General features: G+C 49.8%; 1 protein-coding gene across 1 annotated transcript in view; it reads right to left on the bottom strand.

The window, feature by feature from the left end:
• Nucleotides 1-22,170, bottom strand: part of CFAP57 (cilia and flagella associated protein 57) — a 53,726-nt gene that overhangs the window by 3,645 nt on the left and 27,911 nt on the right. Inside the window, exons 16-22 of the mRNA XM_081145524.1 lie at nt 19,648-19,821; nt 18,576-18,734; nt 16,109-16,252; nt 12,868-12,984; nt 11,342-11,476; nt 11,122-11,265; nt 3,946-4,078 (exon numbers count right to left, since the gene is read on the bottom strand). Coding sequence (XP_081001650.1) covers nt 3,946-4,078; nt 11,122-11,265; nt 11,342-11,476; nt 12,868-12,984; nt 16,109-16,252; nt 18,576-18,734; nt 19,648-19,821 — 1,006 coding nt within the window. The remainder of the gene's footprint in view (nt 1-3,945; nt 4,079-11,121; nt 11,266-11,341; nt 11,477-12,867; nt 12,985-16,108; nt 16,253-18,575; nt 18,735-19,647; nt 19,822-22,170) is intronic.

Below are 22,170 nucleotides of genomic sequence, written 5' to 3'. Positions count from 1 at the left end.
ATTCATTGTTTAATAACATGTTATTTAGCCTCCATGTGTTTGAATGTTTTTGAGTGTTTTTACTGTAGTTGATTTCTAATTTCATGCCCTTGTGATCTGAGATGCTTGATATGATTTCAGTCTTCTTGAACTTGTAGAGACTGGTTTTGTGACCTAACTTGTGGTCTATCTTTGAGAATGACCCATGTGCACTTGAGAGGAATGTATATTCTGCAGCTTTGGGGTGAAATGTTCTGTAAATATCAATTAAATCCATCTGATCTAGTGTGCCATTTAGTCACTGTTTCTGTGTTGACTTTTTGTCTGAAAGATCTATCCAGTGAAGTCAGTGGGGTGTTAAAGTCCACGACTATGACTGTATTGCTGTTGATCTCTCCCTTGAAATCCTTAAAGTTACATGTATTATTGACAGGTCCTTATTTATTGCCATTTTAATTATTTATGCCTATGTTTCTCTATCTCTTCTTCTTATTGCAGCAGTCCCTTTAACATTGCTTGCAATGCTGGCAATAAACTCCTTTAGCCTTTTTTTGTCTGGGAAGTTCTTTATTTCACCATCCATTTTGAATGATAGCCTTGCTGGATAGAGTAGTCTTGGTTTCAGATACTTGTTTTTCAGTACCTTGAATACTTCATGCCATTCCCTTCTGGCCTGTAGAGTTCCTGAAGAGACGTCAGCTGACAGCCTTATGGGAGATCCTTTGTAGGTAACAGATTGCTTTTCTCTTGCTGCCTTCAATATTCTCTCTTTGACTTGAATTTTGGGCGTTTTAATTATGATGTGTCTGTGCCTGGGCCTTTTTGGATTCTTCTTGCTTGGGACCCTCTGTGCCTCCTGAACTTGTGTGACTTTTTCCTTGACCAGGTTAGGGAAGTTTTCTACCATCATTTCTTCAAACAGGTTTGAACTAACTTGTCTTGGTGGGCCCATGTTCAAAATCAGAGGTCTGACTTAGGTTCTTTGTGATCAGAGCAGACAATTGGTAATATATGTCTTCAACAGTTGTGAACAATACATATCTCCCACGAGAAAACTATAGCACAGGAGTGATATGATGTTTGGTTTAAAAATAATCCATGGCAGGTGTGGAGGGAAGTAACTGGGGGGTATGGATACTGATAAAACAATAGTGACAGAAACTGATACTTGTTGAAGTTGGGGGATGGATTCATTAGACTTTTCTCTCAATTTTTGAATATATCTGAAAATTTCCATGATTGTAATAAGAAGAACCTAGGTGCATCATCCATCATCCTGGGGAGGTCTCAATTAATTTTTTGCTAGGATCCTTGGGCATATTCAAAGTATTTTTTAAAGAGAACTTTTGTAGTTGTTCACAGGCACATCTATACTTCAGCTCCTGCTGAAGATGGTTTCACCTCCAAGCAGTCAAGTATCTGGGTATTTATAACACAAGTTGTGCTCTTATGTTATTCTGTGTGCCTGATATTGCCACTTCAGGTACTACTCAGAGAGTTTACCACTGTGTCAAATTCTCTTCAGTGCTAATGAAAAGGGCACAGGAGACAACAAAATTATATATATACGCACACATACATATATATGTTTAAGACTCACAAGAAGTCATGAAAATAGTACGGAGAGTTCTTTTGCATCCTTCTGCCACCTCCCCCCAGTGACAGCATCTTACATAACCACAGTGCGTGAGACAGCTGATATCTGAAAGACCCAGTCCTCAGGCATGGGATGTTTCATCAAGGTTTCTAAGCTTAGCCTCAAAATACAAAGGAACCCCACGGTCTGGGAAAACATATTTGCCAAGGATGTATCTGATAAGGGGCTAATTTCCAAAGTGTATAAAGAACTCATATTACTCAGCAAGAGGAAGACAAACAACCCAATTAAGAAATGGGCAAAGGACTTAAATAGATGCTTCTCCAAAGAGGACATACGGATGGCCAAGAGACACATGAGAAAATGTTCAATGTTGCTAACCATCAGAGAGATGCAAATTAAAACCACAATGAGGTATCACTTCACACCTGTCAGAATGGCTCCATCAACAAATCAACAAACAACATGTGCTGGCGAGGGTGTGGAGACAGGGGAACCCTGGTACACTGCTGGTGGGAATGCAGACTGGTGCAGCCACTATGGAAAACAGTAGGGAGGTTCCTCAAAAAATCAGAAATGGAGCTGCCTTTTGACCCAGTGATTCCACTCCTAGGAATGTATCCTAAGAATCCTGAAACACTAATCAGAAAGAATATATGCACCCTGATGTTCACAGCAGCACAGTTTACAATAGCTAAATCTGGAAGCAGCCCAAGTGCCCATCGGTAGATGAGTGGATAAAAAAGCTGTGGGGCATTTACACCACGGAGTACTGTGCAGCTGTAAAGAAGAAGGATCTCGTACCCTTGGGGACAGCATGGATGGACCTGGAGAGTATTATGCTAAGCAAAATAAACCAGGCAGAGAAAGACAAACATCACATGATCTCGCTTATACGTGGAATCTAAAGAACTTAATAAACTGATGAACAGAATACATTCAGTGACATGGAAGCATAGATGAAACTGACGAATGTCAGAGGGATGGAGGAGGGTGAGTGGGTGGAGGGGGAGAGAGTAACCAAAGAATTCATATGCATATATGCACAACCCAAGGACACGGACAATGGTGGGGAGAGGGACTGGGGAGGGGGATGGAAGGGGTGGAACGGGTCATTGGGGAGAAAAAGGGACATCTGTAATATTTTAAACAAAAATAAAATTTAAAAAAAAAAAAAAAGGTTTCTCTGCTTGATTTCTGAATGTAAATCACCAAAAAACAATATACTTGAACCATGTCAGCTTAACTTTCCATAGAAATACCTTTCACTCTTGGTTTTTATTGAGTGTCCAGATAAGAAACGGACACCTGAAGAATGTTTTTTTTATTGTCTGAAGACCTACAGTTACAGACTATCAATGATGTTATTCAACATCCCTTTCATGAGCATCATGTGATGTTTTTCATGGAATTTAGTGACAGGGAAAGGTTGGTTTCTCCAAAAGAAGAAACTTCCTTTTCTACAAATGAAAACTATGTAAATAATCATATTTCTTTGTTTCCTTTTTTGCCTTGCCTGACAGAAATGCAGAGGATCTTCAGGATATAATTGCAGTCATAACTCATTTACAATTGCTGATATCATTTTCCCCCTTTCCTTTTAAATAGCTTCTGATTTTTTTTTTTTTTGTTAATTGTACAGGTCCACAATCCCTTATCCAAAGTTCTAAAAGGCAAACAGCTCTAAAAATGAAAAGCATTTTTAAATTATGAAGTTTAATGTGAGTATTCATCTGTTTCACAACAGAAATACTAATGTGTTTGATTTCAGGGCACTGCCCTAGACCCCTCTAGGGCTGTCATGTACTAGATAGTACACAGGATGCTCTAAGACAGTGATTTTCACCTGCTGTGCCATGAGGATTTTTAAAACATGCAGTATCTGACTTTAGTCAGGGGCGCTGACCTCTTTTCCCTTAGACTGTGAAATTAAAAAATGACAACAGCTAACACAATAGCTGTCCAGTGTGAATGAATCAAAATTATACCTATTTTTTTGTCAGATCAGCAAAATATATATATGTATTTTGATGGGCCACAGAATTTTAGTAATTACTTTCTGTGTGACACGAGATGAAAAAGGTTGAAAATCGCTGCTCTGAGATCTGAAAGATTCTAAATTCTGACACTGTAGCTAACCCCAAGGGTTTTGGACCTGCATATATTTGAATGTGACAGGGTCCTTGCAGACACTTTAGAGCACAGGCGTGTGGCATGAAGAGGCCCCCAGAAGGCCACAGGGTGGATGTGACCTGATACAGGAACACACGTGGGAGAGGCAACCTCAGAAGCCGAAGGGAGGCCTGCTCTTTGCTGCCATTGGTCTCTTTGTCCCAATGCCCTTCTCCTTTAGCCACTGGTGACAGTACCTGTCTCTGGAAACTCTTGTGGCTGGAATTTCTTGGACAGTTTCAGAGCTGCTTCAAGGTCATAGACTTGGGAGCGGGTGAGCTTCAGCTCCCTGCGGAGCTCATTAATCTCCTTGATGAGACAGACGTTTTCCTGCAGAAAAGGAGGAAAAGAGAGTGAGTATGGATGGATGAGTGATCAGTGGGCACAGGGCCTGCCCTGGCCAGGGGCTGAGGGTGTGGGGAATGGGTGGGTTGGTCCTGGACCCAGATTAATTCTCTGGTTCCTCTACTAGGGCAAGAGTCTTTATCCTAGCTCATGGCTCAGCCTCGCGAGGTACCAGCTAACTTACCTTCAAGTGAACTCTGGCAACATAAGATATAGACTCCGCACACTGTTTCCAACCACCCAGGCTCTTCCTGACATCAACAGCAATAACACTTTTCTAAGACCTTCATATGAATTTAATGCATTGAAGAAGCATAATAACCCTATAAGCAGATTCTATTATAATCACAATTTTACAAAAGTGGAAATGGAGGCACAGAGAGGTTATGTAACTTTCCCAGATTACATAGATAGCAAGTGACAGAGCCAGGATTCTGTCTGACAGCCTGGCTCCAGAGCTCCAAGCTCTTAAGTACTGCTCTATACTTTATTATTTTTTTCACTAACCGTTGAACCTACATTTATAGGGTATCTGCCATGTCCCTGAGAGGTGGGCAGAAAAAATACATGGTTTCTGCCTCCAATAGCACACTGTTTAGTGAGGAACACAGAGGAGTAAATGGATAATTAACATTCATGACACCCACTGGAAGTTTGATTCTCTTGTGTTTGACAATATCCATCCATCCATCCATCCATCCATCCATCCATCCATCCATCCATCCAACCATCCAACCATCCATCAATGCAGCATCCATCCAAAATATACTGAGTAATGTGCCAGGCACTGTGCTGACCCTGAGGTATATAGAAAGTGAGGCCTGGCCCCTGCTCTTGAGGGGTTTAGGGTTTCATGGGGGATCTGGGCACAGTTTAGCATGGTGGTTGCCCTGCTGTGATGCAGGAGGGGGCTTAGCTCTGCCTGAATGACCAGGATGGATTACTAGGAATTGGTCCTTGGGCTGAGGCTTGAAGGAAGAAGGAAAGGGGGTCCCAGACAACTGGAACAGCAGGATAAAGGCACAGAAGTATGACAGGCAGTTCTGTATGAAACGCCAAGTGCGAGAGGGGAGTGAAGGGGAGTGAGGGTGAAGAGCCTGCTGGATGCTAGGTAGGGGGGCTCTGCACTCTGGGAACACTCTTCCTTTACCACACCTTGAATCACTGCTTCCTTTTCAGAGTCAGCACGAGGGCTCTGTGGAGGTGTCCCCTTCACCTTAGGCTCAGAGAGACCTGATCACTTTCCTCTCAGTCCGAAGCCTCTGTACTCGGCTTGTCTACAGTGGCACCTCCCTTATGATCATGCAAAAGAATCACCTGAGGATCCTGGTAAATGTGGCTTCTGATGCAGTAGGTCTGGTCCTGCATCTCTAACCAGCTCCTGAGAGATGCTGTCTGTGAGCTGGGCCATCAGTGGGCAAAGCCTTGAGGGTCTGACTACCAAAAAAGGCAAACGCGGGCCAAGCCTACATGAAGCAGGCTCGTGCCTGGAATGAGCTGTGCTTCCACATGGGACATGGTCTCCGGAGTGGTGAGTGTGGAGCCTGAGCCCAGACAATGGGCTGGTCCCAAGCACTGTTCTGAGTCCTGACAGGCACTTCTGGGTTATGGGGCATGCCCGGGGAGCCCAACAGGGAGCTCCCATAATATTCTTTCCCTCCAGGCCTCCTTGTCTGGGCATGTCAGATGCCCCTTCAGATTTTCAGTGCATCACTTCATTTCAGTATTCCTCATTCTGCCTTCTAGGAGGAAATGCCCGATCATTGCCAATCCCTAGCTTTTGGCTGGGCCCTGTGCCTGTTTTGGTATAAAGTCAGCAGCTTTTCTCCATCTGATCTTTTACCCTTTTAACCCACCCAGGCCTGGGTGATGAATTGCCCACATTTCCTTTCCGGACGCTCTCCAGTAAAACTCTCTGCGGGTTTCCTCGCCCTGGACCTTCTCCATGCCAACTTGGTATCATGACACGATCAATTAAATGCATATTTATGGGGTTCTAAGACCTTGGACTCTGCCTTGCCTGTAAGAGGCTCTCCGTAAATATTTGTGGAATGAATAACGAATGCTGTGGATACCGAGCTGAGCAAGACGAGACTCTTACTAACGAGGAAATTATAAACCAGGGGGTAAAGGTCGGGCTGGGGAGCCCAGAAAGGAGTCTCAGGAGAGCTGCAGCGAGTACGTGGGCAGCCGGCAGGCGCAGGGCCGCTCTCCACTCCCCTTAGTGGCCATCACGCGGCTTCACTCTCCTGCCCCACTCAGCGCAGGCATAGTAATCAGAACAAAAACCAGAGGCTGAGAGTCCATTCCCCCAGTTCTCTCCATAAACATCTTCAGTTACTCTTTCTTGGTCATCTCCATCTGCTTGGTCACTGAATCCTGTGGATTTCGTGTCCGAACTGAATGTCTCATCTACCCTTCCTGCTGTGATTCGTAACCAGCTCCCGGTATCTGTCCCCCTGCTACAGCAAAGACCCCAAGTGGACGCTGCTCTCATTTTCTTCCCCCGCTCCACCCTCTACAACCCTGTCACATGACTGGGACTTCTGGCTCCTGCTACCTTTTGGTGTGAATGCCCGTTTCTGACCCCACTACCAGCCTTGGACACCTCCATGATGCTGGTCACCTAATGGACCTCCAGGACACGGCTCAGTCCGCATTAGAGTGAGACCCATGACTCAGTGCAGCCTGATTCCTGTCTTGTGTTCATTCTTTCGTTCGGTGGTTCATTCATACATTCATTCATTTGTAAAAAATCATTTAAGGACCAGTTCCTAAAAGCCTACTTGGCACTGGTCATGGTGCTAGATCTAGGAGGTCTAGCTTGGATCTAATGCCAAGAGATGCCCTGAGAGCTCGAAGAGGGGTGCTCACCCCGTGTGAGGAAGGCTCCATGGGGTGGCAGGGGACAGGGAAGAATATTTTAGGTCCAGAGTCAAGAGGGGACAAGCAGGAGTTGAGGCACTAAAGACTTGATGACAATAATAACAAGAGGAATCATAACTTCAAGGGTCAATTGGGCTCCCTAAAGAGTACTGCCTGGGGTGGCTTGTGCTCCGAGGGGTCCAGAGGTCACACAGAAGTCAACTGTACAGGCAGGCGTGCCTCGGAGAGATATGGGTTCGGTTCCAGACCACCACAGTAAAGCAAATAATACAACGCAAGTCGCATGACTTTTTTGGTTTCCTAGTGCATATAAAAGTTATTTTTACACTACGCTGGAGTTTATTAAGTGTGCAATCGCATTATGTCTAAAAACAATGTACAGACCTGAAGTAAAAAATACTTTGCTCAAAAATGCTAGCCACCACCTGAACTGTTGGTAACATGGCACTGGCAGACTTGTCTGATGCAGGGTTCCTTTCAGTTTGTAAAAACACAGTATCTGTGAGGCTCAATAAAGTGAGGTATGCCTGTATGTGCTTTGGGTAGCTTTGTGAATTTAAAATGTGAACACAACAGGTTTGTTGAACCTTCTATTTCATATCCCTCCTCAGTCAGGTTGGCCCTCCACTTCTCCAGATGCCCACTTAGCAACTGTGTGGCAGGGAGAAGCTGGCTGGGGATTCATCAGGTGCCAAGTCATTGGGTATGTAAGAGAGACTGGCTGGGAATGCTAACGTCTGTTTATATAAAAAGCCTTCTACATGCAGGGGCTACACCAAGCTGTCCAGGTTTGCCTTTCGTGGAGACTGGCACCAGAGAGCCACAGATGGGAACTGACTGGCAGAAATAACACCCACGGTTGGCAGGGAAGGGAAAGAATGCCTATAGCACCCCCTACTGGCTTTTTCTTTAAGAATATGGCTGTGTGGAAAGAACAGGCAACTGATTTATTCTGTGAACTTGGAAGTCCTGCATCAGTGGCGTTTTTCTGGAACCCACAGGTCTTGTCATCTGCCTAGTTGAACAAATGAGCCATTTCTATGCTCTTCTTTCAGCCTTCACACTTCTAACCTGACATTTCTATCAATCATTTCTACTCTGAAACGTCTTTTGACATTTCCCACTTCCAAGTCCTTCTCATCCCCCTTTAGCACGGGTTTTCCTGCCACTGTATTTCCCTACCAGCCTTCCCACCTGCCAACTGACTTAACCTTTTGGGAACAGATAACTCTTTCCTACTTAAGAAACCTTAGATGGCACCTGCTTATAAGATAAGCTTTATGCTTCTTGGTATGGCAAGGAAAGCCCTTTCAATGGGACCCTAAGCTACCTACTGTTCCAGGGGGCCCTCTCTCTCTGCCCCCACGCTGGGCAATAAAGTAAGGTCTGTGGACTTCTGGGTCCCCAAACACCCCATAGGCCTTCCTTTTCTCTGCCTGTCCTCAGCCTGTGCCCTCTGCCTGAAAGGCTTTTCCCCCATTTGCTCCCAGTCCACCCTCTACTCGCCTTCCTGGCCCAGCTCTAAAACCACGCCCCCTAACTGAAGCCCACCTTCCCGGGGAGCTCACAGCACCGGGTACACTGCTGACTTGGGCCTTGCTCGAGCTCCCTAGGTGAGCTCCCTGAGGGCAGGCATGCTATCACACTCATTTCGGAATCCTCCATGGACAGCACAGAACTTGCCACATAAGAAGCCCTCAAAGCACGTATACTGAGTGAACCAAGTATGTGTCCTAGATGCTTGTGTTCCATAGCAACTCTGGTTTTCATATCTGCGAGCATGCTGGAGAGTGAGCAGGGAGGCCCCACGCTCCCATCTGAACATACAAATGAGACAGTGGCCTCATTTTCTGTTTCCTAATGAGTTTCTCTTGGATGCCACATCCGCCCTGGCCTTCCTTGGCCTTTTTTGGACTCAAGTGTCAGGGCTTTGGAACGTGCAGACACAGCTCCTTACTGATGCATACCAAGGCATCAGCCCCCGCGGCCACTAGCTGGGGGGGTCTGGGACCAGTTGAGTGGTCCCTTCTCCTGTCCTCTCAGCCCACAGGTACCCCTGGTTTGTGTTGTGGTAGCCTTTCAGGCTCTCCCACTGGACTTACACCTTGGTTCTTAAGTAGATCTTTTGCTTTGTGACAGTGCTGAATGCTTTATATTAGTTCTCTCACTCAAACCTCACATTAACTTGTTGAAGTTGGCGGTCCCCCCCCCCCCCCTCCCATTTTATAGACAGGGAAGGCAGCTCCTGAAGAAGTTAAGGAATTTATTCAAGGTGTCCTCCAAGAGTAGCTAAGGTGGGACAAATGGGGTCTGCACAGTGTCAGTGCCTGGCCCTGGCCCAGCCCCTCTGCTTCAACTCAAGATCAAAAAAAGGAACCATTTTTAAAACCCAGACCAGTGGTATTGAAAGTTTTCCTTTTTTAAAAAAATCTTCCAAACAAAAGCTTACACAGAGCCTGCTGTAATAAGCAAGGAGTCCCCCTGGTTGGGGGTGGCAGAGCCCTGCTTCCCGGGCCCCCTCTTGCTGGGCACTTCTACGGGCTCCACTCCATAGCTCACAGGTTTGCAATGCTGCTCAGGAAAACACTCTTCCAGGGATTTCTGTCTGCCAGCCATCAGGGAGTGGCAGGGTTGGGCAGGAGTCCTGCCTGGGTCTCCTCTTCCCCTTCTACCCCAACTTGCACCCTGGCCCAGCAGGAGTGGGCCCAAAGCCTCTGGGGTATTGAGGAACAAAAGAGGACATTATGTCTGCCCTGAGCAGCCTCAGGCTGATACTGGCACCTTCTGCCAGCCTGAGGTCTCCACTTTCTTTCCTTTTCCTTCTCCTAGGACTGACATTTGCTTTGGCATGTCTGCTTGGCATGGAGAGAGACACCCAGCTCCAGGAGCCCCCTCAGGCCTGTGCTCTGGTAGCAGGGCACAGACAGGAACTCAGCAATGTCACCTGCTGACAACTGCTCCTGCAGTCCCACTGGTCCCACTGTTCAGCATGCTGCATTCCCTGGTGGGCTCTTCCTGCTTGGGGGCGCTTGAGACCCTTAGCCATGGCTCTGTGTACCAGCTGCTCATGCCTAAGGGTCCCACCAATTGGATCCACTCCTGTCTCTAGCTGCTTTCATGGCTCTGCAGTGGGCAGTGGTTATAGATGGCATGGGCTGCTTTTAAGCAGGGGCTGGTTGTAAGATGGCATGAGACCTACCTGGGCCTGGCCTGAATTGCAGTGCGCTCTGCCCAGTGGTGTATGGGCTGGCCAAGCTGGCCGCTGGTTTGTTTCAATCCAACTGCAGCCCATCCCCACTCCAGTATTTTAATTATGGCATTGAAGAAATATAAGCATAAAAAGGTATGTGCCTTATAAATGGGATTCTGATTAATTCACATTAATTGCCTCAGACGATACTGATGCCCAAACAGAAATCTGGTTGAAGTCCTGATAACTCGCTTACGTGGAGGCGGCAGTAATGGGGTCAGGCTCTCTGCACGGCCTACGGAGAATTCGGGAGGTGGGTGTGGGGAGCACATTAAATCAGAGTGAGGCCAACTCTTAGGGTAGGTGTGGTTAGCTCTGCACCCAAGAGATAAGGGTAGGGACCTGAGGCACCAGAAAAGTCAGATGAGGTGGGTGGAGACAGGTGTGTTCAGAGGAGAGCACCTGGCCAGCAGGGACCATGTGATTCGAGGAGCACAGTAAAAAGCAGCCAAACAAAGTCGGGTGAAATAAGAGTTGGAAACGGGAAAGGAAAAGGAGAGTGTGACTCGAGGGAGCTAAAAGCACATGGATGAGGGTCCAGAGGGGACAGGGGCAACGGGAGGAGTGAGGCAGGACACAGCAGTGCTTCAGATAAAGATGGGGCAGAAAAGGAAACGGGTGAAGCGAGGGGGGAGAAATGCACGGGCATGGGTGGGGCAGGCCTGGCGCAGAGATGCCTAGGAAACCTCCTCGACAGGGCAGACTCTGGGCCATGGACCAGCTCTGGGAGGTCAGAGGAGAGGAGTCAAAGAGAACATTTGGGGGAAAGCTGGTGGGCCCCCTGGACACTTGGGGAGCCCTGAGTATCGGGTGGTCTCCGAGGGGCCCTTGACAGGCTCTCCCGTCTGTGACGGCTCAGCCTCCCGGGAGCTGACCGGGAGCGTGCAGGTACCTGCATGATGCGGACGTAATCGGTGCGGTGCAGCTCGCTCTCCTTGACCACCTTCTTCTTGAGAGTGGCCAGGTTCCTCTCCAGGTGCTCCCGCTGGCGGCTGTACTCCAGCTGCAGGTCTGTGTTCAGCCCTGCGATCTCCACCTGATGGGCACGAGGGCTCTCTGGGTGAAGGGGGACCAGCAGAGGCGGGGAGGGCAGGGAGGGAGGCAGAGCTCACCATGTCTGCCCGCTGCACGTACTTCTCAAAGAGGCCGCGGACCTTCTCCTTCAGGGCCCGGCCCTCCTGGATGTATGCCACGCAGTTGTGAAGGTCCGTCTTAAACCGCTTGACCAGCGCCTCCAAGTCCCGCTCCTGCAATCAGAGGTGCTTACTCCTGGCACTGAAGGGATGAATTCTCCAGGGGCAGAGGCTGCAGGCTAACGGCTGCAGAAAGGGATGAGAGGCACCTCATCTGGGACGCACAGCTGACCACACTGGGCACAGAGACCTAGATGTGCACACAGCCCGGAGGTGGAGGCCCTAAAACTCTGTGCACCTGGCCTGAACAGGTCATCTTTAAGAGGCCACACAGGCTGACTCCTTTATGGGCTCTGGGTTCCTTTCAGGACCACAGGCCTTAAAGGGTGAAGGAAGCGCAGTAGCCACCCTTATTACTCCTTTCTCAGCCAAGCTGGAGCACCGATTCTCTCCCGCAGGGCCCTGCACCAGGGCTTCCAGGCCCCCTTGTTATAAGAGTTCACCCCAGGGTTTATGTTTCCTGAGGGCTGCCCGGAGTGGGAGGGGGAAAATGACAGAATTGGGCTAGGCCCTCCGTCTTCCATCCTGCTTTCTCTGGTACCCACCTTCCCCTACCCCAGGCATAGAGAGTCCCTCCTTCCTCCTGGCTCCCATAGCCCTTTATTCACATTCCATAATTTCCACTGTGCATTATAATTATGCACATGCCACTAATCACCTGTCAACCTTTCCAGTTTGTGAAGAGCAGGATCTGTGTCTGTTCACGTTTGTAGCTGTGTGGCAGCTTCTAGCATTACCTAGTACAGGGCCAGTGCTTAATGCGGGGGATGGAAAAATTCAGTCTGATCCAAACAACACAATCCAACCCTGTGCCAGTGGGTGAAGGTGCAGCCAAGTCCTGGCCCAGGGCCAGGAGACCTGGTTCCCAGTACTGGCTCTAGGCTCTGTATGTACTAACTATGGGTACCAGGTGAAATTTCTTAACTTCCTAATCCTTCTGGCCCTGCTTTCCTTCTTTCTTACATAGAGACTGGAATAGGTGATCTGAGGTCTTCTCAGCCTCAGCATTGATTTGGTAGTCAAGGCCTTTAACCACCGACTACAAATGACCTCTCTGAGCATGCTCCTTCCCAGGACGAACAAGCCAATGCTGAGATGATTCCCACAAAACTGGTCTCCAACCCTGGGACTGCAGGGTCCTGGGTACGATTCTGGCCAAGGGCATGTACCTCAGTTGCAGGCTTGAGCCCTGGCCCACGTCAGGGGCTCATGTGGAGGCAACCAATCAATGTGTCTCTCTCACACTGATGTTTCTCTCTCTCTCTGTCCCTTCCACTCTGTAAAGCAATGGAAAAATATCCTTGGGTAAGGATTAAAAGAAAAAGGGAGGGGGGGGGATGTATCTTAGCAATGGGCTGGCTCTGCCTCTTGGAAGCCAGCTGCTCACTGTGGACAGGGGTCAGCTCCTAAACTCGACACCTGCCAGATGCCGCAAATCCTCACACCTTCTGTCTTTCTCTGCGCATCTCCTGGTCAGTGGCTCGTAACTTCTGCCACAGTTCCGTGATGTTCAGTTCCAGCTGCGTGTTCTGCTTATAGAAACGCTCCAGTTCAGCTTCCATCTGTGGAGAACAAGGGACAGAGTCAGGAATAAGAAAGCGAGAGAATGAAAATTAGGTTTGAACCGAAGTCTTTCCATGGGAGTGTCTCCCCTGATACCAGGACACGTCTTTTCTAGCTCCTGCCTGTTCTCTGGAGCAAAACCTTTCTTCTTACTCCTTGCCATCCACCAAGGCCCCCACCCCCGTGGCTGACATGTTAACCCAGGTCATGTGTGGCTGTAGCCGGGCTATGAATTTTCCCCTCCGAGTTGCCTTGTTCCTTCAGCCATGCTGGTAACCTTCTTTGCTTACATTCCTTATAAATCGATCACTGTCAAGCACCGGAACCTCAACTTCAACCTGAGGTGGGGTCCCGCAGGGAAGCAGCTTCCTTGCCCACTTCGTGACGTTGTGTGAGTGGATCTTGACTCTCCGGAGCCACAACCCATCAGAGTGGATTCTAAAGTGGAAAAGGGGGTCCCCGCATCCCCAGTCAAAGGCATAAGACAGGAAAGAGGAAGCTGGGAAGGAACCTCTGCCTCACTGCTCTGTTGAAAAGGTCTTAAAAAGTACAACTGAGGAGAGTGTCCCATCTTCAAAAGAAGAAGCAGAAGCCACAAGGAGCTTCTGAAGGATTTTTTAATTTGTTGTTGCATTTGTATTAACCAAAGATGTGACTGGCATCTGGTCAGGGTGAGACCGGCTGCAGCTAAACTCTCAGTTGATCTAAGTCCTTCCAAAGGGGAGGAATGATGTTGATTTACAAACTAGATCTGGTGGGCTCTAGTGTTCCTGTTAATAGAGAGGTTCACCGTTTGGGGAGGTGGGACAGTCACTGGTTTTGTTCATGGTTGGCTGGAGTAGCCCCTCTAGTCTATTTCAGGCCCTCTGCTCAGATTTCAATGCTCTGGGCCACCCTTTGGGGCATCAGGATGTCTGAACATGAGCCACACTCATATTCTAAACACAAAGGGGAAGGTGTTAGAAGAACATTATCCCAGTCATTGAAAGCATTTAGTATAGAAAGAGAAGTCCAAATGTGTCTCTGACCCCCAGAGGGAAGCCCTGAGGTCAGAGGCCTCTGCAGAAGGAGTCAGGCCCAGCTATCAGCCCTGGCAGCAACTGGTACCAGGGTGGGGTAGGAGGGGCCCTGTTTGATTGCTCCCCAGGTTTGGACACATCCCCTGCTGAGAATCAATACCATGGTTGGCCCCAGTTACTGAAGGGAAATGAATAAGCTCTCAGGTATGTTGGGGTAGAAAGTAACCAACCCAATTTTTTTTCTTCTTAACCCTCACCTGAGAATAGTTTTTCCACTGATTTTTTTTAGAGAGAGTGAAAGGGAGGGAAGGTAGAGAGAGAGAAACATTGATGTAAGAGAGACACATTGATTGGTTGCCTTCCACACGGGGATCGAACCTGCAACCCAGGTATGTGCCCCTGACTGGGAATCAAACCTGTTACCCTTAGGTACTAGGGTCCATGCTCTAACCATTGAGCCACACTGGCCAGGGCAATTGACCCAATCTTAAATCCAGTTGACAAATATGTCAAATGAAGAGGGAGAGTGGGGCAGTGATCTCCAGGGGCCTGCAGCACATTGATTCCAGGCAGGGGGAACCTCTGCTCTCTCTTTCATATTCTCTGGCTACCATTTTTGGGCCCTAAAGTTACTCAAAAATGGCAAGAGGCCCAGAGGAGGCAGCTCTGTGGTCAGCTGAGGACATCCTTTCTTATCCCACAGGCCAAGGAGAAAGTAACTGACAAAAAGATGTACCTTCTCTGGACTGCCCTAGCCCTGGACTGATCCTATACCTGGCTTCTTTCTTGGGCTTCCTGGAGAAAAGACTTTGCCTTTCTACACCATAGCTCTTGTGCATCCAATTCCAGCTGGGTCACCAATGCTCTGACACCCTATTATCCTTGCTCAGCACACTTAGAGAAACTGGAGGGGGAGCAGGAGGTGATTTTGGATAGGGTGGTCAGGGAAGGCCTCCTTGAAGAGGTGACCTATGAGCTGAAGCCTTGAAAGACTCAAAGAAGCCAATCATGTGAAGACCTGGAGCCTTCTGGGCAGAGGAAGGAACACTGTAAAGGTCCTGAGATGGGAAAAGCTTGGTTTATCTTCAAAACTGACAGAAAGTCTGCGGGCTGGAGAAGGGGACAGGGCCCTGAGATGAGGCTGGAGAGGCTGGTAGAGGCCTCCTGGGCCTTCGTAGGCAGTTTGTATTTTATTCATGGCACACCATGGGGGTTCGCTGTGGCCTCTAGGCGGAGAGTATACTGGAGGCTGGAATCGAGTCCAGACAAGAGATGATGGAGGCTTGGACCAGGGGGATGCCCGTAGAAAGGAAGGAGGGTTGGATTTGAGGTATCTTTTGGAAATCGATCAGATAGGCATTGGTGATGATTTGGATATAGGGGTTAAAGGCAGAGAAGGACCAACGAGACTTCCACATCTCTGCCTTAAGCACCTGGGTGGGTAATGGTGCCATTTACTAAAATGGGAGACAAGGAAGGGGGAAGTCAGGGATTTAGTTTTCAATCAACCATGGACCCTAATGCCAGCGGCTCTGCCTAGTGGGGGCGGGCTGACAGGTAAACACATGTCATAAGGAAGGAAATGCACTGCGTAAGGGGCAGAGGGGCCACGTGGGAACACTTGTACCTCCCAGGACTCTCAGCAGCCCTCTTCCAGTTGCTCTGCTTCTAATCTCTTAGCTGCCTTCATCCTGTTTGCTTCCTAAAACACACACTTAATTATGCTGCTCCCCTGCTCAAGGGCCCTTGATGACCTCCCATTCCTTATCAGATGGAGTCCAAACCTTGTATAGGGTCCCAACCAACATTTCCAGTCCGAGGAAAAAGGTTGAATTGGAGGGTTGTGCTTCCCGGTGCCCAAGGCTGGTGGCTGAGCACATGTCGCCCCCTGGTGGCTGAAGGCCCAACAGCCGCAGTTTCCCCTGGAGGGCCCAGAGCATGCACCTTGAGGTGCCAGTAGAGCTGGAGCCCACCCCCGAGGGCCCCGGGCAAGCCAGATCCCAAAGCATTTAGCTCCCAGCCCACCTCCCCCGGGGGCAGCCAGGAATAGCCTGGCAGGCGGCTGTGGGCTGGAGAGGGCAGGGTGTGGCAGGTGCTGTCTCACCTCCTGAATCTGTTCCTTCATCACCTTGATCTCATTCTCTCGAGGTTCTATTTGCTTCTTTAGCTCCTTTATTTTGTAGTCAAGCACAAACTTGAATTTCTCTAGCTCTTGGTTTTTCTTTTTCAGGTCATAAATCCTCTTCTCCTGCAGGCGACACAAGGGAGAAGTGAGATGTTGGGAGGCCCTTTTGGCAAAGAACACGCATCCCGTGCCCTCCTGATTGATGAGGCCACAGACAGCTCTCCTCGATGGGAATACGAGGCTGTGGCTCTGACTCCTGGCTTCTGTGCCAGGGCTCCACGCATTCACTCGCTCACTCATGTACAGGCCATGGCCGGCTGTTTCCCAAAGGTTGCCTTGACAGCATTTCTCATCCCACATGCTCTTGTACACCATGACCTTAGGCTCCTCCATCAGGAGGGAGGATCTGATTCGTCCCCTTGCATCTGGCTGGACTTACGGCTCACTTGTAACCCACAGAATGCAGCTCACACGATGCTGGGTGGCTTCCCTGGCTAGCTCAGAAAAGCCCAAGCAGCTCCCACCTGGTTCTCTGGGGGAGGCCATCTGCTATGTAAGCAGTCCCACTGCGCTGAGACCTCCAGGCTGGAGAACACGTTAGGTGCTCTGGCAGACGGTCCTAGCTGATCCCAGCCTCCCAGCTGTCCCTGCCAAGGGGCTGGGCATGTGGATGAAGAAGCTACCTTGTATGCTGATCTTCCCACCCCCAGCTGCTTGAGTCCCCCTGACTGAGGCCCTGGTAGGCACCAGACACTGGAGACAAAGACAACCCATCCTGTTGTACCCAGCCTAAATTCCAGACCCGCAGAATCTGTGAGCATAATAAAAGAGTTATCTTTCAACACTAAGTTTTGGGATCATTTGTTGCAAGGCAATAGTAACTAAAATGTAGGTCTATCTATCCATCAAACATTTACTAAATGAAGACCTTTTATCAAGGTCTGCAGTACTAAATAAGATATGACACAGCCCCTGCTCTTGAGGAGAAAACACTAGTTGGGGAAGCTGGGGTGTCAACAAATGTACCCTATGCTGTGATAGGTGTTGCAGAAGAGGGAGGCATGGAAGGCGCAGTGTGTGTTGAGGGTGCTGAAAATAAGGTGATGATTCATGGGGAAAGTGACGAATGAGGCTGGAGGGGAGTAGGGGAAGGAGGCAAGGGTCTTGTGTGTTGGATAAAACGTTCATAATTTATCCAGGAGGCTAAGCGCTAAACTACAGCGCTCCGATCAATTCTGACCTGTTGCCTGGTTTTGTAAAATTTTATTGCAACATAGCCAAGCCAGTTCATTTAGGTGTTGTCTAAGGCTGATTTTACAATGGCAGAATTGAGTAGTTGTGACAGAGACCATACTGCATGCAAAGAGTAAGATATTTCCTACATAGCCCTTTATAGAAAAATGTTCGCTGACCCCTGCCATAGGCAATGGGAGTTGGGAAGAATCTTAAGTGGGAGAGTGATGTAATTACAGAGTATGGTGGCAGAGAGCAGGGGTGGGAGGTGGGAAGAAAGGCCTTTAGACTGATCAGGAGGCTGTTGCAGTTTTCTAGGTCAGTATGTATAAACCTCTTTCTTGTCAAACCCTCCCTTTGAGAATCTGAAGAGAGCTTTACATCTTCCCTTAAAAAATGCCCAGATATACACATAAACGCTCACATGTAGACATTACATACAGGCACTGTCTCATTTCATCCTATCAGATGCCCCGAGGGGCCCCATTTTACAGGTGAGAAAACAGAGGCTTAGAGAATTTGCCTAAGGTCCCTTGGCTGATGAATGGAAGAGCCTGTGCTGGAACCTAGTTAACTAGGCTAAAGCCCATGTGTTCTCAACATGGAGAATTCGGCCTAAGGCAGTAACAGTGGAGCGTGGATTCGCTCAGGAGGAAAACACAAAATTCTGGATATTCAAGTGATATGTCTCACAAAACCCAATGTGTCTGTCTTCTAAGCGTTTGTGAGAAAAGGCATCCTGAATAATACCAGCATTCCATGTGCCCAGCAGTTATGGGGCCAACAGAGGGGAGTTCCTCTCTGACCAGGGTTGCCATGTGGGCAGTGGGGCCGGTTAGCTGCTCTAGTCCACGGGGACGGTCACTCTGGGATACCTGGAGCAGTGGAGAGCAGGGACCTTGCAGTCGCTGACTCAGGATCTTATCCCAAGTCCGTCACCTGTTAGCTGTATGACCTTGGGCAAGATACTTAACCACTTGGAACTCAGTTTCCTGAGCTTTACAACTGGGTCACTCATGTCCCCTTGGGTTGTGATGTGTTTGCAGCAATCAGCCCAGTGCCAAGCACACAGTAGGCACTTCACTGACAACTTATCCCTCATCAAGTTAAATAAATATGTCTGAGAAGCCAGGGACCCTCCCTCTTGGGCTTTGGCCTCATTGCCTGGGTCCATCTAGCTGCAGATGAGGGCGGACAGGAGATGAGCCTTCACCTTATCTTGAATCGTCTCGTCCCTCTCCTGGATCTCCCGCTTGAGGCCCAGGATGTCCTTCTCCAGGGACTTGATGACTCCTTGCAGCTTCACCTGCTCTCCCTTCAGGGACTCGATGTCATTGGCTCGCTCTTCAATCTCCTTCTGCAGGCTGCTGAACTAAAGATACAAATGGCAACAACAAAGACCACAAAGTCTTCATCTCCATTCCCCCCAACTGGCTGTAGACTTAAGGGGCTCCCCATCAGAATTGGGGACAGTCAGGAATTTCCCAGGCCAAATGGATGCTATAGTATTCTGTCGATAAGATCCAGCCCCATCCCCTACGTGAGGATGGACTGTCTGCATCAAGAGGCTCCGGAGACCAGCTCCCCAACTGGACCCAGAGTTTCCCACCACCAGCTGGCCTTGAAAGGTTGGACCCCATGCTCCAGCAAGGTCACAAGAGATTGAGCCCTAACTGATGAGTTTACTTAGCCGTGTCCAAGAAGGGGAGACATGACTGTTCCCTGGATTGACTAGTAGTAGCATGATTTCTACTAGGAAGGAATGGGGGCCTGCTTTGAACTTGGCTTCTCTGTCGCTGTTTTGGGAAAACTGTGGCAATTCTATAAGGACCTGCAAATTGAGTCCCTCCTCACCCCAGCCATCAGTAACTAAGCACGTATGCCCTGCCCTGTAAGTGAAGCATCCTCCACCCCCAAGCCCTCTCCCACCCATGGAGTCTGAACAGGAGCCACCCAGGACTCCCTACCAGGAGCCTGAGGACACCCCCAGGTGAGGACTCTCTCACCCCCAGGCCTCATTTCCATTCCTATCAGGGTTTAGCTCTGAGAACTGACTAAATCCTACTTGTCACTGAATGCCCAGAAGAGAAGGGGAAGCCCCGGTGGGCACCCCTTTAGGGGGTGTGGTAAGGATCTGTGTGCCTGACGGTGCAGCGAGAGCCCTGACCCCAGGCTGCGCTCCTCTCCTGGCCCGCTTGCGGGAGGCGAGGCCATTCAGGGCCCCGCTGCCCCCCCCCCAGTGCTGCCCTTGCCCACGCCAGGCCCCTCAGGGCACAGCCCGATACCTTCTTCCTCATGATGCCTGTTTCTCCTTTGAGCCGAAGGTTCGACTCCTTTTCATCTCGAAGCTTCTTCTCGTACTTCATTTTGATATCTTGGATTTCTCGGTCTTCATCTTCTTCAATCTGTTTCTTGGTCTCTTCAAACTCCCGGAGCTGCTGCCTGACATCTTCCTGCGCCTGGCCCGGAGAGAGGGAGTGCGCGTGCGGGTAAGGGGCACACGGCACCTTTGTGCTACCGGGGCCTGGGGCGAGGTGGCACGTGGGGCCCCGCTCGGGGAATGGGAGACTGAGTGTTATCACAGAGATGGAAACCGAGGCCGTTCGTCCTGTCTGTCCTTCTATCTTTCCTTCTATTCCTACCAGATTAGGCCTCAGGCTCCATCCCTTCAACCACTGCCTTACCAACACCCCCAAACCCTGTTCTTCACACTGACCAACACCCCCACACCCTAGCCTTCACACAGACACCCGGGCCTCCTCTAGTTTTCCTTCACTGAAATTGGGACACTCGTAATTTTACATTTATTTGCGAAATTACTTGAGTGTCTCTCTCATGAGATGTGAGTTCCCCGAGGGTAGAAACCCTGTCACGCCCACCACTGAGTGCCCAGTGTACAACACACACCAGCACACAGCAGGTGCGCACTGAGTACCTGCACGCATGGGAGAATCTTTAATTCTGTCTTCCGGATCCTTAACTCAACCAATCCTGGTCTTTCACCCCCCACGTAGTTCTTGAACCCATCCACTTCCCTTTAGGCCTCCATCACTGCCCAAGCCCCTGTCACCTCCCGCCTGGGCTGCCATCTCAGCCTCCCAACCAGTCTCCCGTCTCCAGCCATGCCTCCCTCCAGTCTGTTCCCACTCTCTACTCACGGGGAGCTTTCTAACTCACACACCCGATCATGCCCCCCACAACTTGAAAGCCTTCCTGGGCTCACCCTTGTCCTCAGGACAGAGTCCAGACTCTTGAGCTGGGTCTACAAGGCTGCGCAGGAGTCAGCACGGGCTCGCTTCTCAGCCTCAGCCCCCACTTCCACCCCAGGCTCTTGCCAGAGCAAACTAACCCCAGCTCCCCAAACGTGCTTGCTCCTCGGCGACGCGCTGTGCCTGTCTGCAGCCCTCTTCCCCCGGCTCTCTCCTCTTCTTCCTCAGCTCTTGCTCAGCTATCATTTCTGGCCATTCCCCATCGCGCTGTTACGTTGTAATTGCCTGCTTGGCGGACCCCTCCACGGGAATGGAAGCTCCTCCATAGCAGGACCACCTCTCTCTGCTCACCACTGCAAACACCCTGCACATCTGGTCCATAACTGGTGCTGAACGAAAGCCCAGAGAGCCCTGATGCTGGAAAACGCGCTCTGCCCAGTGGAGTTCGGCAGGTGACTAGGGCATGATTCCTCTTTGCTCACTGCCACCAAGTGGTGGAAATGTCAGATTATGTCAGAATCCATTGCTTTCCTCTCACGCCAATCCTGGCACTCTCCCAGGCTGTGTGTGCCGTCCCTGGACTGTGTGTTTCGAGGGTTAAGAGAGACAAGATGATATTAAAAATGGGCTCAATGGCCTCCTGAGAAAGGCTTCTCTCCTTGCCCATCACACGTCACCACACCCCTGCCAGATAGAAGCCTGGCTAGGTCAGCTCTGTCTGAAGCCTAAAGTGGCCCACAAACGCCTGCTCTTTTCCTGGTAGATGTTGCTAAAAAATAACAGCAGCCCGGCCAGGCTAGTTAAGATGGCAATGTCAGGTGACATCTCCCTAGGAAAACTCTGAGTTGAAATCTTACTGATTCAAAAGAAGAAATGCATTGTGATCACTGTGGGAGGCCCTAGGAGGAAGGCCAGCCTCTCTTCCCTCTGGATGGATTCAATATCCCCGAAGGCAGGGCTCTGACTGCAGGATGCCACTGTGTCAGCCACGTGGGAGAAAGCGGTCTGGGCCCTGAGATCACAAAGGAAGGCTGGTCAGCCTGTGAGAGGGGCGAAGGGTTAGGGAAGAATTCCTCAAGGAGCTGGCTCTTGTCCCGAGTCTGTGAGGCGAGCACAGTGGCCAGGAGAGGAAGGGGAGGGAGCCCTGGGAAGAGAGGTCACGCTGACCAGAGGCTCGGAGGTTGTGTGGGAAACTCCCAGCTGCTCCACATTGTTAGATGGGAGGCAGCTGGCCAGGGACGGCTGGAAATGGAGCCAGGAAGGTGGGCAGATCCGAGTCAGAGAGGCTGTGCCAGCTGTGCCAGGGAGCACCCCTCACACGGCGGAACCGAAATGAACCATGTGGGGCTCAGATGGGGTGGAATTCCCGCTGCCAGCCGTGTCAGGGCTCAGCCTGCTCTGAGGGTCCTGACATTGGGAGGTCTCCAGCCCCACTCCTCACCACGTTTATCTCTCACTGTCTGGTCACCTTCCCAGTCCACCAAAGACTTTCGGATGCCAATCCGGTCTTCACTGCCATAACTGGGGCTGGTTATAGAGGATCCTATAATGTCTCCTTTACTGACCCCTCTCCAGCCTGGACCAAGTGGCTGGTCACTG

This window comes from Miniopterus schreibersii (assembly GCF_964146895.1).
Source record: "Miniopterus schreibersii genome assembly, chromosome: 8".
NCBI lineage: Eukaryota > Metazoa > Chordata > Mammalia > Chiroptera > Miniopteridae > Miniopterus > Miniopterus schreibersii.
This window is presented reverse-complemented; position numbering and strand designations above follow the sequence as displayed.